The 21081-nt window shown below is 36.6% G+C and overlaps 1 protein-coding gene across 7 annotated transcripts in view; it reads right to left on the bottom strand.

Moving 5' to 3' along the window:
• Positions 1 to 21081, bottom strand: part of LOC124170532 (centrosomal protein of 290 kDa-like) — a 156102-nt gene that overhangs the window by 112995 nt on the left and 22026 nt on the right. For all 7 annotated transcript variants that reach the window (XM_046549308.1, XM_046549313.1, XM_046549314.1 and 4 more), the window contains exons 10-18: positions 20536 to 20796; positions 14577 to 14699; positions 13776 to 13901; positions 12754 to 12879; positions 12319 to 12495; positions 11272 to 11464; positions 7819 to 7984; positions 6946 to 7116; positions 3252 to 3401 (exon numbers count right to left, since the gene is read on the bottom strand). In XM_046549308.1, the coding sequence (XP_046405264.1) occupies positions 3252 to 3401; positions 6946 to 7116; positions 7819 to 7984; positions 11272 to 11464; positions 12319 to 12495; positions 12754 to 12879; positions 13776 to 13901; positions 14577 to 14699; positions 20536 to 20796 (1493 nt within the window). The remainder of the gene's footprint in view (positions 1 to 3251; positions 3402 to 6945; positions 7117 to 7818; positions 7985 to 11271; positions 11465 to 12318; positions 12496 to 12753; positions 12880 to 13775; positions 13902 to 14576; positions 14700 to 20535; positions 20797 to 21081) is intronic.

Below are 21081 nucleotides of genomic sequence, written 5' to 3'. Positions count from 1 at the left end.
AACCAGGTATTATACAGTGGTAAGAATAGGAGTGCAATCACGTTATCACCACTAAAAAGATCACAGTCGGGAAAAGAAAGCTCTTAATGATTCTGGAGAGAAATAAAAATATCACAAAATGTGCATTGATAATAATAGACTCATTGAGTTACGTAAATGATGAAAGTAACGAGAAATTTTGGATTGTTCGTGTTTTACGATTACTCAGGCCACCCCTCCCCATCATCGGCCCGGATAATCGGGATTGTTCTGTATACTTATGTTAACCCTTTGAGTGCGGATGGCATAGCATTGATGCCCAGCGTAGGTCCTGCCAACAGGCGGGTGGCATCACATTGATGCCACGCCGACCTATGTCCTTCAGTCGCTCCCTACGCTCCTTCGCTCTGTTCTGTCTACTCTCAAGATGGTTTCCCGCACGCGCAATGGATTAGGCTACCTGGATATGCCTTCCGTTTTTGAAAAAAGTTCATATTTGTTGAGTAATTTTTTAAAACATTTATGGAGTACTTTTCAATTTGTAAAATTTTTCCCCATTACAAAAAAATTTAAATGTGATATTTTCTTTACAATTCTGAATATTTGTACTAAATGTAGCCACATTTGAAGGTTATTATTCTCGTTTTAGTCCTATTAAAGTTTTTGTAAACAATATATAGACATAATCTTCCTTCGATCTCATCGACGAGAAATATTTTCATATTTCAAAATACGGTCACTTTATACACGCTAAACACAGTTGAATAATCAGTTGCTGTTTTTATTATTGTTTAAACTTAATATTTACATAATGCCCTAATAACTCATAACATTCTTCCATAATACATTTGCAACTTATTTTCTGAACGATCCTTTCAAAAGGGGTTTCATTACTTTGGTTACGGAAAAAGAAATAGATTTTTTCGACTTTTTCTCATTTATTTCGTATGAGTTTGTTAAAGTTACTAGGTGGGAATAATTACGACCACCAATTCGTTATTAACGGGAAATAATTGAGGTTCTAGGAAAACTTTTATATTTTTTTTTTCATTTTGAATGAGAAATTAGAATTGGGGAAATCCTCGGGGAAAAAATGATCGAATTTCGGGGCTCAAATAAAAAGAGTCGTTTTACGTCACCACGGAATAGACTACAAGTCGCTCTGAGTCGCCTGTTATCTCTATGTTTAGAAGCATTTTTGTCATTCCTATTATAAATGCATGCAAGTATTCTGTTGTGCGCATGCCATGGAGAAAATCAGCTCTTCCTTCTCAGTTTTTGCGACTCTCGCCATTAGTACAGTCTCTCTTTCGGACATCTTTCGATTGCGTGCATTTTCACACCTCTAAAGAGATTTTATTTTTTCTAATATTACCGCATGGCCTTTTTCTATTGGACATTTCAGTATTTACATATATTTAGCCACTTAGTGGAATATGGGAGAAACCTTTATTTTTAATTTTATTCCTATTTTCAAACCCCAAGGACCGTTTATGTATCAGCCTTTGGTGAAATAGGCTTAGAATATCTCCTCGCAATAAAACTACCTCTGGTACAATTTACTCAAGTGTATACATGGAACACTGCATTGGGTCTTCTCCGCGAAGCTTTTTTTTTAACTTTGAAGCAATTTACATATTTCACTTTGACCAAATAGAGCTATTATAATCAGAAAAGAAAGTCAGCAAAACTTCTATGCTCAAAGAAACAATTATTTTTGGATTATTATATGTTGCCGTTTTATCTGGAACATACACGTTTAGACAGATACAAATTTCTTGTACGTCGGTTGTAAATGTTGACGCTCACATCTCTTTCTGACTGCAAAAGAGCAACCTCATCATTCTTGTGTATTTTGTAGGTGTAATGTATTTTATTGAAGTATATGTTATAGGTTACTGCAAATTCGGCTCTTTTGAATTTCTTCACTCGAGGAATGAAAGAAATTTACCATCCGGGTAAAGAACCCTGCTTCATGAGTCCATGTTGCTTTGGCGTCACAAACACTGTACAACATTATACATGCTTTCTGAGCCTAATGACCTCGTACAAGATGCTATAATTTACACTGGGCCGAAGGATCCTGATGGTGGAGGCAGGGGATATGCAAACAAAGTCGTGTGAAAATTAATCGATAGAATTCTTCTCCGTGCGCACAGTTTATACAGTCATGTAGCCACGATTTTGAAATGGGGGGGTCTTCGCCGGAGATTTTGGTGCCCTTCCGGAGGGTGCGGGGGTCAATTTATCCATTTTTGGCGCCTCAACGGGGGTTGTAACACATAACTCCCTCCCATAGCTACCCTACTGAGAAAATTATAATAATCTGTTCAAATATCTAGACACACCACTGAAACTCTAAGGAAAAACAGAAGATATAATCCTCCTCACGTCCTAAGAACGACTAAAAAGTGGCGAACCAGTATACCTCTGATGGAGTACGATGTGCAGAAGTTCCAGGGCTGTGTTTGAACCCTTTCAGAATTATAAGTTAATTTTTGCAGCATTAACGCAAAATAAAATGTCAAAAAGATGAAATAACTTTCATATGTTTGCATGCAAATCTAAGTTACTAGTAAATTTAAAAATTTGGAAATGTAAAAATTAAAATTCGAAAACTTTTGTTTACCCAAAATATGATGCATGGATAGTGGATGACATCTGAAAAAATATTTATCTTATTTATAATTCATTTCCACCACCATTTCAGAAATTATTTCATGCTTCTTAGTTGCTACGTAAAATATGTTGTCCGTCGTTCCTTATGTTTGTGTAACGGGTTGCATAAGTATCCGAAGCATATATCACATGGGTGCGGATGGCATCACTGTGATGCCATTAACAAATTGTTTAATAAATACTCAAATGAATATAAAAATTCTTTTTTTATTGAAACTGTTTTCATATTTTCGAAAAACAAAGTGAATGCAGTGAAAAAAAATCTCCGCCAATGTGAAACGACTCTGAGAAAATGCTACGCAATGAAAGGGTTAATGTGTGGAGATGACTGATTCTTGTATATTATAAATGTTTCGGACAACATTCTATGTCACCAAAAGGCCAACAGAACAAAAAAGTTACTATTTTTTATTATAATTAAACCTTACTTAACCAGTAAAATAATTATAATACTTCTTGAGAACACAATGCTTCTGAAGGTTCACTTCAAGATACAGAAATGAAGCCCTCAAGAGGAGATACATAATTCTTTGTGGTAAACATTTCCAAAATTTGTAGCCAACCATTTTCGCAATGGTTTTGGTCATAGATACCTTGATGGAAGAGTATCTTCTGGATTCAAAAAGAAATGATCAGACTCCAACTCTGCTGCTGAACCCACGATACTGGCATTACTAGAGCCTTCACTGCTACCAGTTGCAGAATGTTTTATGCTTCTCTGAGTCAATACATCCTCAGAATATCTGATTGGAAAAAGGAAGAACTGCAATTTTAAATTTGTAAGGATAATAAGAATTAAATTCAATAGATAAAATGGTACACACTGCCTAAACAAGCAAAAATCACATAAACAATAAACAAAAATATTAAAACTATTAATAAGATTTCATTCACTAACCAAACCGAAAAGAGATATCTGTACTACCACTCATCCTTTTTGTTTATTAATACCAATGAGGAATAAAACAACTACCAATCTTATGCGTAGACAATAGTAGCTATTCGCTACTGACCACAAAATTCTTGGTTGAAATTCTTATACAAAAATTTTCAAGGTGTTATTTAATTATGTTTTCTAAAATGGACAGGAATTTCTTTAGCGCTAAGATCATTGATATTTAACAATACAGAATGGGAAGTTTAGGGTTGTGTGATTTTTAACGATCTTTCACATCATAAAACCAATATGAAAGAGCATTTTTAAAACTCATATCTTAAATAGCCACTGAAAACGTAAAACAAGGTCACTAAAGACAGAAAAAGGGCAGTGGGAACGAAAGCAAACATTTTTTCACGACTTATTAAAAAGGTTTAAAATTACGAAACTCTATATTTTCCATTCCCACTGACTTCGTATAATTAAGAGTTTACTGTATCTGGAATTTAACACTATAATTTTAACTATTCTATGAAACAAACTATGCAGACTTTATTAATTCTGACTCACACCACAAACTGTAAACCAAATAATATTCAGTACATTCCTCTTTTTGAGCCACCACGTGTTAGGGGCAGCTGCAGACATGGGACATGTCTCCAAGAACAGAAACCAAATGAGAAATTACCTCCAGCTTTTTCTGGTTAACTGGGACAAAGAGCCATTTAAACTGGCCACATATCAATGGTATTTTTCTAGATGATATGCAATATTTTAAACAAAAGTACATTCTACCTCTCCCTTGAACTAATACTGAAGATATATGTATGTATCTATTTTCATTGTCACTTTTCCGCTTCATAAGCTATAACCACAAGCTCTCAAGCATTGATGCAGAGAGAAATATGTATAATTCTTCATCAACCATGGAATTTCAAATACTTTTTTTATAATGCTAGTATTTTTTCATAGTGAAATTATAAATAATATAAAACAAAACAAAACTGCATTTTAATCTTCAAATTATCTTATCTTTTTCATTTAAATATCCATGTATTACTGCTTTGGATAAATAGGGCAGCCACTTAATTGGGGCAAAGTGTGTGTGGCATGGTTTTTGGAGGGGGAACCCAATAGATAAGGTCATTTGCACTACGAGGGAAGGAAAGGTGGAGAGAAACCTGGCATCTGAATTAGCTTCCTCAAAACAAGAGGTGCCAAGGGTGACACAACTTTACGTTCCATACAATTCACGAAGTGCTTGAAGTGTCCACTACACAACACTCATGCAGGGTTCAGGTATATTATTATTATTGTAGTATTCTACCAATTAAGGTAGGTTTCCATGGAGTGTTCAAGAAGTGATCTGGAAGCCTCCCTTTCCTTCCAGCATTGCCTTCTTTAATCCACTGTAAGGCCTAATCCCTTTCAATCTATCTAAAAATCCTATTCTTTTCCTTCCCCTCCCTTGTTTCCCTAACCCCAAAAAATTCTCTGCCACCACAAGGATTTGAACCGAAGCCCACAAGGTGTGAAGCCAACCACTAGCTACCACACCAACCCAACTTCCAACGCTAAGTATTACAGTTCTAATGTGTCCCAATTAACCATAATTTAACACTTTGCGTGCCATGGACGTAATATTACGTCTACCTATTTTATTGAATTTGTTTTCGTGGAGCTGTAATATTTCGCCTGTGGTACTTTTCAAGTTTACTGCTTACTGGTTCTGGTATTTCAAAAATCAACTGCTCGATGGAAAAAAGAGTTCTTTTAATGTCTTGAGGACGAAAAGTCCTCTGCAGCTACCGGCACCCTTATATCAGCCTCCTTTGTGTGAAAATTCTTTGGAGGAAAGAACGGTTCGTTGATGGTGCAGTGATCCTTTTTGTTATCCAGGGTTTGAATGATTTGCTTGGAACAATGCTTTTGTATGATTTCCATGGTTTCAATAGCTCAAATTGAGCGTGATAAAAAAAATATTATGCATTTTATGGCGATACACCATTTGTTGCAATTCTTTTATTTTTAATTTAAAGTGTACCGGGACTAGCCGCGGTGATAACTTTTACAGGAGTCACCCGCAAATAGTCAGTCAGTCCGGTAGTGTCCGAAAATATCCACAGGGAAGAATGACGCCTCGGTAGCTTAACTGGCTAAAGCACTCGACCGGAAATCGGGGGATCCGGGTTCGAATCCCGGTCAAGGCGAATGATTTTTTCTCTGTGGATCTTTCTTTTATTTTTCAAAAACAGCAGGTTTTCATTATTAAAAAATATATTTAAAAGTCAGCAATAAATGTTACTCAACTCAATCAACAAGAAGAAAAAAGTCCAATTTTATTGAAATACACATCCATACAAATAAGTTTTTGATGCTAATGTTTTAAAAAAAATTGCGAATTTAGTAAAAATGGCTGGATTTTTCAGTGGGGCTTTAAAATTAGCGGCCGGCACTCAAAAGTGTCAAAAAACACCACCATGCCCCAGTTCTAAAATATACCCAGGCGGGAGTAAAAACCATGGCCCTCAGATTGATAGTCAAGAATTTATACTCCACCACCACCAAAGCCAACCTGTGGTCGCAATAGGGTGGTTTCCTATTATTTTTTTATTGCCTAAATCGAAAGATTATTACTCCTGGAGTACGTATTTCACGCTTTTAGATTTTTAAATGACGATATCTATTTTTCGCGATCAAATGAAAAGTGAAAAATTTCAAGCGTGCGAAAACGCGACGGGTAAGGAAATCTCTCCGTGTGACGTATTTCTGGTTCCCCCTCCCGCCTTGTGAGGTGACCTTGATCGAGGCTCTGAGCGCTGATAGGACGCAGGATGCTAACAGGTAGCTGAGTACCTTCCTGTCTGGTAGCGCATGGCTTAAAAAAGGTTTATTAATACCTTATCAAGCGAAGAAAACTTTCCGACCTTAGCCAGTTTTAATAGGTGATTATTAAGACATGTTTCCCTGAGCTCTGTGCCTCATGCATGCATTGGTAGCCTCTGACGATGCATAACTCCTATCCTCTCGTGTAGAAACTAGGTCCCTGTGACGTCACGTGGAGTGGAATCGCATGGGCGCCAATCTGGCCTTTTTCAAATGAGGTTAAAATTTGACCCTTGCCATTCGTCTAAACCGGTATTTCAAAAACCAAATAATTTGTGTATTATGAATACACTAATGGTGGGTAACGAATCGCCATCAATGCCTTTTGTTTTCTTTGATGAAGGAAACTACCCTATTATTAAAATTTCTATGACTTTTGATTTTATCTTTTTATTGGGATTTCAAGATTCTACGAAACCAGTATGATCATCCAACAAATGCCAATGCACACCCTCCACAATTTCTATGGATTACCAGCACAAGCGAACACTGAATAGTTTCTAGACTCCAAAAGAAAGACTTACCTCTTTTCTACTTCAGCACACTTCTTTTCAAAGTACAACCTAAGACTTTCCATCTCCTTAGCATGTTTCTCTTCCAATTCTTTCTTCAAAGCTTTGATGTCATTAATCCAGGCTTCATCCTCAGTACCCAAGAGTGAGTATATATTTTGGTTCACCGAGTATCTTTCTGACCTTAAAATAGTATTACAGTATGTTATGATTTGTAGATAATTAAAACTTAGAAAAATATAATGTAAATTTTAGCAAAATAAAATATTAACACCACATTAGCACCAGAGTTAGTCCAGCTGAAACAAATGGTATCAATACAAAACTCATAAAATTCTTTTCCTTAAAAGGATAACAGCAGAAGTCACTTCATGCCCAAGGCAGTTTATACAAAATTCAGTAAAAACAAGCAATTTTCTGGGGTTTATAAGGACTAAAAATATATCTGTCATCTAATTAGCCACTTTTTTGTGATACAGAATCACAATTTATGAAAGTAAAATTTCCCAGTGCATTTAAATTTTATGCAGCACTGACATAGGAGATGGGGGGAAATATGGAACTTAATGGCAGATTGAGAGGGGGGCTACCCCCTGGCCCATAATTTATGGAAAATTGAGAAGATGGTTATGTTTAAGGCAACTCTCCAAAAAATCTCTATCTTACCAAACAATATTTAAAAATAATGATAAGATGACAAAAGCCACTTTTCAATGCACATCAGACCTCATCAATGCAAGGTATTGCATACCACCAAGGCAAGGTAAGTAATGATCAGCCCCTTCCCAAAACAATGACCTGAATCCGTTCCTGAGGAAAACAGGATGTATAACGATGATTCAGATAGTGTATTCATCAGGCAGTTAAGAAGTATTTTTTTCTTACTTCTTTTCGATTAGATCAGCATTATCTTCCACACTGACAACACGAGCGCCATTATTCCAGTGTACTTCAAGAAGTTTCAATTTGAACCGAGACTGCTCGGACTGCAACTTTTCCATAAGTTCTTTCATGCACTCAAACTGCCATTCAGCCATTTCCTTTATGTGACCTGTGAAAAAAAATTTGTGTCAAAATACTTAAAGCTTCAGTGCATAAATTATCAATATTCCATGCCATAATCCCAATAATAATAATACTAACATAATGCTACTTAATATAATCCTGAATTCCTTCATGGGGTCATTCATCAAGACCAGAAATCGCAGTTCATTAAAAGAATTCAGTATATGGAAGACTAAAAGAAGATTAAAAATGGAAAAAATCTTCCCTAATCAGCCATTCTCTTCAAGTTCATAATAAGAAATCATGAAAGTTACCGCCCACTTATGATGAGTAGGTGATATCATTGAAGCTTTGGTCCATTTACTCATTCAGGGAGAACCTTTCATTGGGAGAAAGAATCTCCAATAAGAGTGAAAACAATAATGAACCATGTGAGGACCATGCAACAAGCCGGTGGGTGGCAGTGACTTACTCGGCATGAGCTCATGACATAATTAACTTATCTTCAAAATGACTACGCTACTAAATATTTGTCTTGAATAACTTGAAAAGTAAGCAAAGGATTGAAAGATGGAAAAATACAAGTCTTTTTATTCTTTAAACACTGCCACAATTGATGATTAAATTATGTAGGAGAACAAATCCATTCGGAACTCTATTGAATGGAGATAAGTAAACAGAACAGATTTAGTCCAGTGAAGTCAGAGACTTTTCAGAGAGATATGGGAATTATTTCTTGTTTCAAGGAAGGACAAGTACAGATTGTCCACAAGGACAAGTACAGATTTTTGCTCAAAAGAAAGTCAACATCACTCCTCTACTGATCTCGACAAGGTCACATATTATTAATGGCTTGGGCATCAAGGAAGCTAGACCTTGTTGTTACTCCATTATATACTGTTATAACTTGAATAGCTATCGGCCAATATCCATTATTTCCATGCTTGGTAAAGTTCTGGAACGAGTGTACTTCCATGAAGGTTTTATTTTTTTTTGAAGGCTTCTTTTATTTTTAACTCCTTCGTCTGGAGTATTATTTGTACAATTATAGGAGCACTTGATTTCCACCAAGCCTTCCCCATCAGATATTATACCATCTGGACTGGAGCAACCAAAAAAGGTAAATTTTAAGTATACCGGGACTAGCCACGGTGATAACTTTACGGGAGTCACCCGCATTGCACAATTGTGCGAAAATTCCACAGAGAAAAAATCATTCGCCTTGACCGGGATTCGAACCCGGATCCCTCGATTTCTGGCCGAGTGCTTTAGCCAGTTAAGCTACCGAGGCGTCATTCTTCCCTGTGGAAATTTGTGGACTATACCGGACAAGGTGGTATGTTTTTTCTCTGAGGAATTTTCACACAATTGTGCAATGCGGGTGACTCCCGTAAAGTTATCACCGTGGCTAGTCCTGGTATACTTAAATTCGTCAAGAGAGAACACCTCTATGTGTTCAAAGTTCAGGCTTTACTCCCCGGCTGTGGCGCCATGCGCACGATTTGGACTGCTCGTCCCATAATATGCTCGGCAGTCCATACCACCTTGGCCGGTATAGTCCACAAATTTCCACAGGGAAGAATGACGCCTCGGTAGCTTAACTGGCTAAAGCACTCGGCCGGAAATCGAGGGATCCGGGTTCGAATCCCGGTCAAGGCGAATGATTTTTTCTCTGTGGAATTTTCGCACAAGGTAAATTTTCATCAACAAAGAGATCTGCAGGCAAAACTTTGTTTTTGCTTGATCTCTTGTATTCCCTGATAGCAAATTTTTCATTGGCATTTCCCCAATCGGTTGCCTTGTTTCCTCTGAAGGAAGGCAACAAAATATTGTCAGCCACTTTTTCCCTTGGTGTTTTTTCCTTAGCTTATATATGCGACCAAAGAAAGAAGCCATCAACCTCTTCCAGCTTTCTGACTGCCACGTCGCAATGAACATTTGATCTCTAGTGTTCCTCTCTAAATTTTCCGGCAAGGTTCGATTCATTTTTCAGTGTAGAAAGGAAATCACTCATTGAATCGTGGTTGGCCAATGAAACATCACAAATGAGTCCATATTGTTTTTCTGGTCCCTCTATTTGCAGACGTTTCTTTTTGGATGTTGCAGAGAATTTCAGATGTCGCTTCCTCATATATTCCACATTCCTTGTGGCAGAAACAGATTTTTTTGTAAATTCTTCTGGGATTTTGCTCCTGACCTTTGTGAGTAATGTTATGCACATCGTCTTTCACATTGAAGGCTACTGATGCAATGGCACACCTAGTTTCGTAGGCCTATGTTTTCCTCTCCTTCTTTGGGCCCTTTGCAACAATATATGTCATGTTTACTATGGTTTTCAAGGGTAATATTTCCTTTTCTTTGGCTGGTAACCCTTCCGATATCTCCACCTCATGTAATGAGTCTGTTGTTCCACCTTCTACTTTCCTAGAATCCAATCATATACGGCATAGACCCATCCAAAAATCACAACAGACTATCCGAGAGGTTGGGCTAAAAATACCGGTATTCGGTACACAAGTTGCCGGTGTTGCAACTGCTGTGGGATGAGTATCTGTGATCATGGAGCGTGTTCACACACTGCAAGGAGAACAGAAACACTGAGCTCCCGTGAATGCCTTGCGCCAGTGAGCGATTGCACCATTGTGCAGCAGCGGTTCTAGGCTGTCCACGCCAGCGTGTGCCTGGGTGTAACTCATACAATATCTACTTCCTTCGTTACTGCCTCCACTTCGCCAGCTGCCTTCACTTCCACAAATCCCTTCCTCTCCAGTTTAACCTTGAGTGGTCATGGCATAAACATACCCGAGCTCGACGAAATCTCCAGTTCCCTTAGGTTGTATTCAACCACATGCAAGACCACGGCAATAATTGTGTATTTGCGATATGAAGCATACAATCTAAAGGTCATGAATAACACTTTTCTTAACTTACAATTGGTAAACAGTTGAAGAATATTTTAAAATTAATCAAGAATTTTTTCCCATCGCTTATTGTCTTTTTCAATAATAGAGCAGACGTCCAAGTAAACTTGAAACATTAATTTTCAGCAAGTAAAGAAAATAATTCCGTTTTACAAAGGAGACTCTGATAGAAATAATAAGCCCGGTGTAGCCTACCATTAAAATGCAGTAATTCTGGAGATTCGCATCCGATTTTATTTATTTATAAAGATTGCAGAAAGCATTGAATGAGAGTGAAAGTCATGCACGGATAATCTGCAACACTGATAAGCTGCAGCCAGATAATTGGGAGTCTACTGACGGTATGATTATCCAATTATGAGGAATTTATGTAGCAATTTAACCGTAATGCACACTAGAAATATATGATTACCTTCAGACATGGAGATAAGTTTAGAGCGCAAATTGACGAATGGGTCCTGAGAATGAAGTTGCTGCTCCTTGGTCATCATCTCCCTGCACAATTTACTACTATTCTGGACATTCATGGTGCTACCCTCTGAGTTATTTGCTTCTCCCGTATTTGCTTCTTTCTCAAATTTCTTCAGCCATGTCTCACCAAAACCCTAAAGAGAAAATACAGTGTGTAAGACAACACAAAGCCATAACTAGAGATGGGTCAAATAGCAGATTTCTCAAACTCGAATATCGAATTCAAATATTAAATCATGGCTCGAATATTTGAATATCTAAAATTTCGAATACCTCGAATACATAATTCTGTGAAAATCAACTTCAGATAAGTGCATTGTGATAGACAGTTTTTTCGCACTTATATCTTGTCATACAATTAAATAACTGTAGTCTTTTGCTAAAAGTTTATTTTTGGTACATTAAATTCCCTAATACAAGCTGTTTCACCATTGCTTGCTTTGTTTCGAGCATTCATGATTCGCCTGATAGCTAGTTGGCAAATATGCTTCCCGCTGTCTCTGAACACCTAAACTAGGGTGTTACTGGGTGGGCTAAATATCTATTATTTTGCAAGCATTTGTTAATAACATTTTTGTGCTCCCTTTTTCTCTATGAAAAAAAACAATTATTTTAATTTTTGTCATTTTTTAAAGTGCTTTGCAGGCTCAGAAGATAACGTCTAATTTTGATATTTCTTTTTTGTTTTTCTTGTACCAACGTATCACAACTTATCCGCACTATAGCGACACGAAATTAATAACTTAAGTTTTTTCGCACCACCCTATAGGTAATTCAGCAGGGCTAACTTCAGTTTTATAAAAAAAAGCTCTACAAAGAAAATTTATAAATGTGTTTCTTTTTGCATGGTTATGCCTGCTAAAAAATTGACTACATATCTACATGTGACTATAAAGGCTATACCAAAAACGAGCAATTTATCAAAATTTTTAGGAAAGCAATTTCATTAAAAACTTTTCTTTTTAGAAACATTAGGACACAAACTTACCACAAGAGCCCCCTGGAAACCTTTGATTATATTTTTCCTGAGATCATCTAAAGCTGTTTCATTTGCAATGGATGCCTTCACTGTTACTTCATAGCACCTGGTCTGCAGACCTTTCAAACCAGATTCCACAGCTTTAATCATTTCGTTGACATAATCCTTTGAGTTTTTACTCATCTCCTGTTTCAAGAGAAGAACAAAGAAATACTGTAACTTACTGATAGGGTAAAAAAATATCACATTACAACTGAGATATGTTAGCACAGACGAAAGACAAAACTGCTTGATATAATTCTACAAACATTTAAAGCTACTATATCACTCAAATCAAATCAATCAAACTGATATCTATGCAGACATCATTTGAAAAAATAGGGACATGCCTCAATCTTAAGTTAAATTGAATAATAAAGTCAGAATTTATTAAAACATGCTCACTTGTCTAACATGCAACACTTCTAATTCCTTTTCATGCTCAAGTGCTGCCTTGATAGCCTCAACCTCCTGCCGATGAACCGATCTCAATAGATTTATTTCTTCACTGACTTTTAAGTCATAACTTTCCTGCAATTAAATGAAAGCATTAGATAAGAATAAATAAGGATCTTGACAATTATATCAATTTTTACGAAGCAGAAAGGTAGTGAAGAAAAGGGTGGCAAATAAATCTTTTTTTTATCTTAGAGATTAATAAGGTTTTGCTGGAGCTAAGTTAATTCTAGCAACAGCAAGAAAATAGTGAAATAAAATGCTGCATTGCTGTTTAAAAATGAAAAAAACTATTGATGTGCATTATGAAGGTAAAAGCTATTGAGGTTTTACTGTAGATGGAGGTTTTCGTTCTGTAAATGATAAAATGAATTGAAGGGCATATTTAAGTTAAAGGGAGAACAGTTAAGAATAAAAGTTAATTTTTCCAAATGAAGGGCCAATAAATATAATTTCTGCTGATAATAAAAAATGTGACGATACTTGTATTCCCAAATTTTTTATCACCAATAAAATAGCAGGAAAAACTATGTCCATCAAAAAATAACAATGAAACTGATAATAAGAATATGTACCATGATGTCAAGGGTGGCATCAAAGACACAGGGGAGTATATAAATGACATTGTTTAAAAGAAAAGCTCAGTAGAATATACAGTAGAACCTCACTTATGAAACTTTCAGTGGAGAACCAAAAAAATTTTCATAAGTGAGGAAGTTTCATACGTGGGGCTTATCAGTAAAGAAGCATAAGAGTGGCTCCTTTTCAATAGGGTCTGCTTTGTTTCCAGGATGTAATTACTCATTTGGAGGCAAGAAATTGAAGCCTAATAATCTTATTTACTCACAAAGGTCATCGTATAACTGAGGGTCGTAAAACTGAGGTTCTACTGTAGCTCAAAATTTCAACTCCATTTTATTACAGTAGGAGACCCATGTTAAGCCTGATTCTTAAAACACACACAAACTAACCTTATATATCCTTGTAGCCAAAATTATTTGCTCTGCAGTAATCCTTTTAAAGATTTGCTTCAAAGCCTCTCTATGTTTTTCGTCAACATCAGCCCACACTGCCTCAAGTTCTTGCTTGTAGCTGTCCTAAAGAAAAGAAAATGGTGGTTCCCTTCAGCATAAATTCAATGTCAATGCAACAAAAAGGCAAATATTTGCTTTCCAGATACCCTGTCCACGGTATGTAACAAATCTACCGTATATCTTTGTTAAATCTGCCCACATGGCCTTCAGTTCTTTATAGATGTTGTAAAGAGGTGCAAATAAAAACCTCTGGGGCATAGGTTAGCTTCAAGATAGCCAGTTTACTTATTGAATAAATAGTAGTTTGAAACAAGATGTCAATTGCCTATCTTCATTCCTGTCAAGGGTAATTAATGGGGGAGCAGCAAAATCTTTGTGATTGAGACCTCTTAAATTGGATGAATCTCATTTGGAAAGGTAATGCCTACTGTAATCGTAATCCACATGAAAGTTGAAAGCTATAGTTGCACGATGTTTTGAGCCCAACTTTGCCTAATATACAATTCATTCCCTTCCCTTCCATTATCTCAGATAGTAACTGATGCACTACCGTACCCAATAAAAGTAAAAAAAGTTTGAGGTATAACACCAATGTTTGCCATTTGAAGTTTTCCTTGAGCAAATTTTACTTGCCATAAGTTAGAGGTGATTTGTCTGCTGTTTGAAAGCCATCGATTATGGAGAAATGAAATGAACTCTTTCATTTCACAAGCCTATAAACATTCTATATATACTTGCCTTAATTTCTATATCCCTGGCTTCCACTTCCCTGCATCTGCTTGACTCAGTCATGATTGCTTCTTCAGTTTTTCTTTGATTTTCATTCATTTTTTCAGATACTTCTCCCATCAAATTTTTAAGCTGCATAAAGAAATAATAATTTATGGGGAATGATAACATGCAGAAAAGGAAGGAAAAAAGTACAAAACCAGTATTAAAACTTCCAACACATTTCTCTAATTTTTTTTCAGTTTACACATGCTATTTCCGTGATGATAATTACCACAGTCATAATTAACTCCTCTACTCTAAATAATTATCACATTTACTCTAGACCCTTGTATTGCATAACTGCTTTAGAGACAAAATTTGTGACAACGACACCCATGCCTCCATTAGCACAATTTTGATTAGTGCAATTTTGATATAGTGCAAATTCGTTCCTCGGGGAAACGTTACAATACTGCTTAGCCCAATCAAATAGCCTTTAACCCATTAATCCCCAGCGTTGCGTAAACGCAACATTATTGAATTGAAATTATTATAGAAAACCTTTGCCTTAGGATAATTTTTTCTCAGGGTTTCTGAATTCCTGAAATACCATTCGCTCTTTTTCAGTTATTTTTGGAAAAATATTCATTAAAATAATAATTTTTATTTTACTTCGAAATTTGCCTATTTAGAAGCGCTGAATTACTACAAACTGCAAATATTTTTTTACAAAGATTTATTGGGCGATCTTGCTAGAGGTAATGTTTTCTCTTAGTTCTAAGCTTCTTTATTCATCATGTTTATTTTTGTCACGAACTTTCATCGCTACTGGTATAAATATGGTTGTTGTAAATAATGTTGCGTTTACGCAACGATGGGAATTCTCTGGTAGACCAGAGGGCTTGTCTCAAAGCAAAACGAGAATCGTCAATATGGCTTTTAATCGACAACATAGTCTTTTGGAGGCATTTTAGATGCATTTTTGGCACTCACAGGTTGTGAGTTTACATAGTAAAGGGTGAATGGTATCTTGAATTCCAACATGGCCATCGGTACGAATTTTACATGGAACACTCTGGTACTTCGTGGAGTCAAACTTTTGCGCGCACACGTGAACCGATACAGGGCAATGTCATTCCCATGTCGTTGAGTCGAAGGATTACTTAGTAGACGTTAAATTCAGCTTTAGAGGTGAGAATGAGAGGGTGAGAAACGTATTAGTTGATGCAGGATTGTGATGGAAGGTGGAGCGTTCCTCTAGTCACTCATTGGAATTTTCTCCGTGCAATCCTGAGTTACCTATTTTTTCTTCTATCGCTTAGGTGATGTAAGGCTAATAATCTAGCTTCAGTTGGGTTCGTATCAGTAAAACTGTCCTCTGAAATGCATCTTTAATTCTCATCTAGTAATTATATCAATCATACCGCAGTAGTTTTTGCTCGGCTTTTTGCAAAATAATTTATTCAGGGGTTTCCTTCAGATTTAAAATTGAAGAAAATTTTATTCGTTATTTCTATGCCTCAGACGTATACTTTATAAGAAGCGTCAAGAAGGTGACTGAAGAATATAAATTGACAGGAGAGGCGATTTATAATATTTTCTTAACTTTGGAACTACAATGGGGATTACATCTTCTCAGTATTTCGAATATTGCAGGAGGTGCTGCAAGGTAAATCATATTTTACTCAAGCAGTATCGAAAGAAAAATCGTCCAGTAAACGCGCACGCCCAGGTAAAAGATGCAGAGAACAAACAGCGGTTCATCTAAATGTGAAAAAATAGAATCTACCTCCGTAGGAGTCCCGAATTTCTATGTGAAAAAGGGAATAGAAACACTTATTACTCAGTATGGAGGCCACTCACCAATTGAGCTCCGTCACTTATTTCTCAGTGGAAAATTAATTGAATTAATTTTGAGCTACTCAATAATTACGCTGAGGAGATAAATAACCATTCATTTACTCAGAGTAAGGCAGATATAAAAATAATTGGAATGGTAATGTTGTCGGGGTAAGTATTACATATTACCACGCACTAAGTTGTACTCGACAAGCCATGAGGAGATGTCTGTCGCAATTGTGAGGCAATTTATGACGAGGATTTGGTTTGAAGAATTAAATAAATATCGACAGCTGTCCGATAATTCTCAACTACACAAAGTGATACATTTTTGAAAGTTGGACTTTTTCTCAATAGTCTTAACCAAAATTCCATTCAGTTAGGAATTTTCCTAACAAATGGTCCCATATTTCAGGTGGCACACAGCTAAAATGTTCATTCGTGGGGAACAATTTAGAGTAGGTTATACATTGTGGTGTCTGGCCTCATCTACAGGCTATCTATATGAATTTTTGTCATATGGAGAGGTGGAACTTGAAAGTGATATGCCTAGGATTTGTAAGTTCACTAGAAGAAATGGTTGTAATAAATTTACTGAATTTTTTTGTTAGTCTCCGAAAATTCTTGCCATGTATTTTGATAATTTCTTCATCAGTTACAATCTATTAGTAACTCTTAAGTGCTAATTGTTATTTTTCAACGGGAAAGCAAGAGGAAATCGAACGAAAAACTGCGCACTCATGTCTTCGAGAGATTTGACAAAAAAACCTAACGGGGATTTCTACTATTCGTTTGACAGGTCAAAAAATATTCTCTTAGTGCGATGGCAGGATAACTCTGTCATCGCTGTTACTTTAAATTATGGGAATATGACACCCATAGTAAGGACGAAAAGATATTCCCGGAGATTCCCGTAGAAAATCGAAATATCATCAACGATTACAATCAGGGAATGGGAGGGGTAGATTTTCTCGATAATTATATTGTATGTTACCGTATCCACTTTATGAGCAAAAAATGGAGGTGGCCTCTATTCCAAAAAGGGGTTGACAGTGCAGTGGTGAATCCGTGGTGATTTTACGCCAAAGTCACGGGCAAAGCAATTCCTCAGTTAGAATTTCGGTCCGAGATCGTAAAACTTTACTGAGACTAGAAATCGTTTCCAATACAATGGCTGATGACATTTGGCATTAAAATCGGTGTCCACATGCGGGACACTTTAGGAAAAATAACATGTATGTGGGGTTAACCGCAGCATGCCCGTAAAAAGGAGAATACGGCATTTCTTCCGCAGGCTACATATAATTCCCGGCAAAGATGTCAAATTTGCAAATCAAGGATAATTATGTTGTTCAAAGCGCAACGTTTAATTCCGAGCAGCATATTATTGAACATTACATCAGAAAAGACGATGAAAAATAAAATATGCAACCTAAGTTTTCAAAATTTTTTTTTGCTTTTATTTACCGGAGTTTTCCCAGCGTTGCGTAAACGCAACATTATGCAAATCATATATTATGCTGAATATAATAATTTTGTCCGAAAATTAATCTTAATTAGGCCATAATTAACCGTAAAATACGAAATAACCGGAGATAAGAGCCCTATGTGCAGTCTGGGGAATAATGGGTTAATACTCTCTTGATAAAATGTGAAAATACGGTAAGTACACACGAAATTAGGCCGTTTTCCAATTCACAATTATTCACCCTTCGTGCACTTTTCGATCGTCAACTTACGGATGTGACGACAGCAAGGGTGGATCCAATCGGCGAGGGCGCAAGGGAACGAAGGGTAAGTGAACAAGGGAACGCGGATGCTCCCTCGGTAACGTGCCCTCGTAGGAAGTGGACGTGAAAATGGCGGCGATGGAAAACTCAGAAATCTTGAACTGGAGTTTTAAGTAATTTTGTGTTTATTATGTGAGCTCTTCTACGTTATATTATATCGGCATTGTGAATTCTTGCTCTTCCCATGCAAAAATATAAGTATAAAGGTGAAATTGATTCTTAAATCAACCACCAGATATTCTAACACTACCCCGTGCGTCACATTTCGTTACTGCCAATAGTTCGAATTATTTCCGTTCACACTTTATGGCGCCAGTAGAGCATTAGGGTGCAAGGGAGAAAGGGATCAAGGGAATGAGTGCATACTACGTGGATTGGAAAACGGCCTTACACTCATTATATGCATATAAATAGTATTTCTAGCCTTTTTTCTATTCTTTGTTAATATTTTCGTTGAAATCCATTGCTACGCAATGGGCAATAACATTGCTCGTCATGCGTCCGGACAGCCGACCCACCAAGGTAATTTTTTCATCCCCTCAACTGGATAACATCAGTTAATTTAGATTATTATTTAAGTTTGGAGTTGGTGGAAATGAGTTTTTTTTAGCAATACAGTTTGAGACGTCATTTTTGCCATTATAGGTTATTGGGCGAATTGAATACCACGTAAAGGGTCCACCCGTTCAGCCTTCAAGGTCATTGGGGAGCAGAGGCCCAGTTGCATATGAACAGCATCAACGCATGCAAGGGTCTGAGAGAGAGAAAGAGAGTCTCAAACACAATGGGACAACGGCTTCATTCCTTCCCAGCAGCACTAGGCCCTCTACGTCTCAGTGGAATATACTGCGGCAGTTGCTCAGCAGTAGAAGGTGATTTTGATAGAGCCATGCGGAGTAAAAATCAAGTGAACGATGGCAAAAAATAGGAATGGGAAAGAAAAGTAAAGGACTTATCAAGGAAAAGCATAAACCAAGAAGAGAAATTGAAAGTGATCGTTTTCTTTGAAAATAAAGAGCATCAAAGCCATATTGTGCGTGACTTTAAGCTCACGACGTCGACAGTCCACACTATCATTCTGATTTAAGATGAGGTTAAAACATCAGTGACATCAGCCGCACTAACTTCAGCCAAGCGGTCAACACGTACGCGAAGTTAATTGCTGGAAAAAATGGAAAGACTTCTAATTAAATGGTTGAATGATGTTCCTCTATCACAGGCATTTATTTGTGCAAAAGCTGTGGCTTTATTTGATCTATAAAAGAAGATGAGGGTGGTGATTACTCCGAGACATTTAGTGGAAGCTCTGGTTGGTTCCAGAATTTTAAACTACGAGCTGGGGTTTTAGTGCCAGGATATCAGGTGAATCTGCAATTGCTGATAGCATAGTGAATGCTGTAACATTTTCTGATGAACTCCAATCTATGATTGAGAGTGGCTCCTTTCCCCCTCAGCTAGTTTTTAATGTTGACAAGACGGAATTGTTTTAGAAGAGAATGCAATCTTGTTCATTCATTTTCATGGAAGAAAAACTTGACTGAAGTTTCAAGGCATTTAACGACCGTTTCACATTGCTGTTTATGATGCTAATGCCTCGGGGGACTTCACATTATAGCCAGTTATGATTTATCATTCACTAACTCCTCCAGCAATGAAATAGTATTAAAAGTAGCATTTTCCTGTCATTTGATTAAGCAACAAAAGGGCCTGAGTGACACAAGAATTGTTTTTAGATTGGTTTGAAAATTTGGCAATGCATTATTATTATTATTGCAAACCCCTGAGATGGCATGCAATTTTCCTGAATGTTAGGCCACCTGCTCGAAAGCTGGTGAATTTCAAAAGCACGTACAACTTTTATTTTGAAGAGAAAAAATGTCTTTTAATGCATGCCTACTATCTTTAAAGGTATTTTAAACTATAAATGTTTATATAAATAAGGTCTTCCAAGGCTATCAATAGGAATACATATATACCAGTTTATAGGAAATTCGATACCCAACACCTATGCAACCAGGAATGCATCCCGATCTTCCCAATGTTAAAACACTCTTTTCAAATGCAAATTCATATAGCACAAAGACCCCAAGGAACGCATCCCTTGAGCTAAGTGAGGCATGGGTGTACTAGGTGATTGCACAATGCATATTCAAAACACAAGAAAAATAATTTAAACAGCATGGACGATAAATAAAAAAAAACAACTAGGTACCATATCAATACTCTGAGCAGGTAGCAAGATACTTAGTCAAACATTATCCTTTGATAAATTTTCCTTGACAAAAAGAGAAGCACATAAAATTTATTATGATTCCTCGACAAGTGAGTGATATATGTCACTAGAAACAACTACATACCTGCAGAACATGTTGCTGCTTTAAAGATGCCACTTCACCTGCATGATGCATTTTCAGTTCAGCTGTCTGTATTTCATGCTCCTTTTCCATACAATACTTCATACATTTTATCACTTGGGTATTGATAGCACCCATCTCCTCATGTAATTTGCTAAGACTACTTAAAATATCTTCGGCAGAACCATTTTTATCTACAATGCATTTGAGCACCTTATCATAACTCTCTCTTTCCTCCTGATTTGACTGGTGAGTAGGATCAGACTGAAATCAGAGAGATATATGTAAAAAAAATCAAATATCCAATCATCTAATACTGCAAGCTGTTTTAATAACACAAGCATAACATATTTTGAAAAATAATACTATAAATATTTAATAACAGTCTTATCACACCAATTTGTACAGGACCTGTGGCCTCAAGCATTTTGATAAAAATGGATGTTTGCCACCCCAAATAAAATATCATTACAAGCGCTTTCAGAAGATCTAAAAAACAGACGAATATTGAGTATTTTCAAAATAGCAGTTTTCATAATTAAAAAAATT

The sequence above is a fragment of the Ischnura elegans genome, chromosome X, assembly GCF_921293095.1.
Source record: "Ischnura elegans chromosome X, ioIscEleg1.1, whole genome shotgun sequence".
Classification (NCBI taxonomy): Eukaryota; Metazoa; Arthropoda; class Insecta; order Odonata; family Coenagrionidae; genus Ischnura; species Ischnura elegans.
This window is presented reverse-complemented; position numbering and strand designations above follow the sequence as displayed.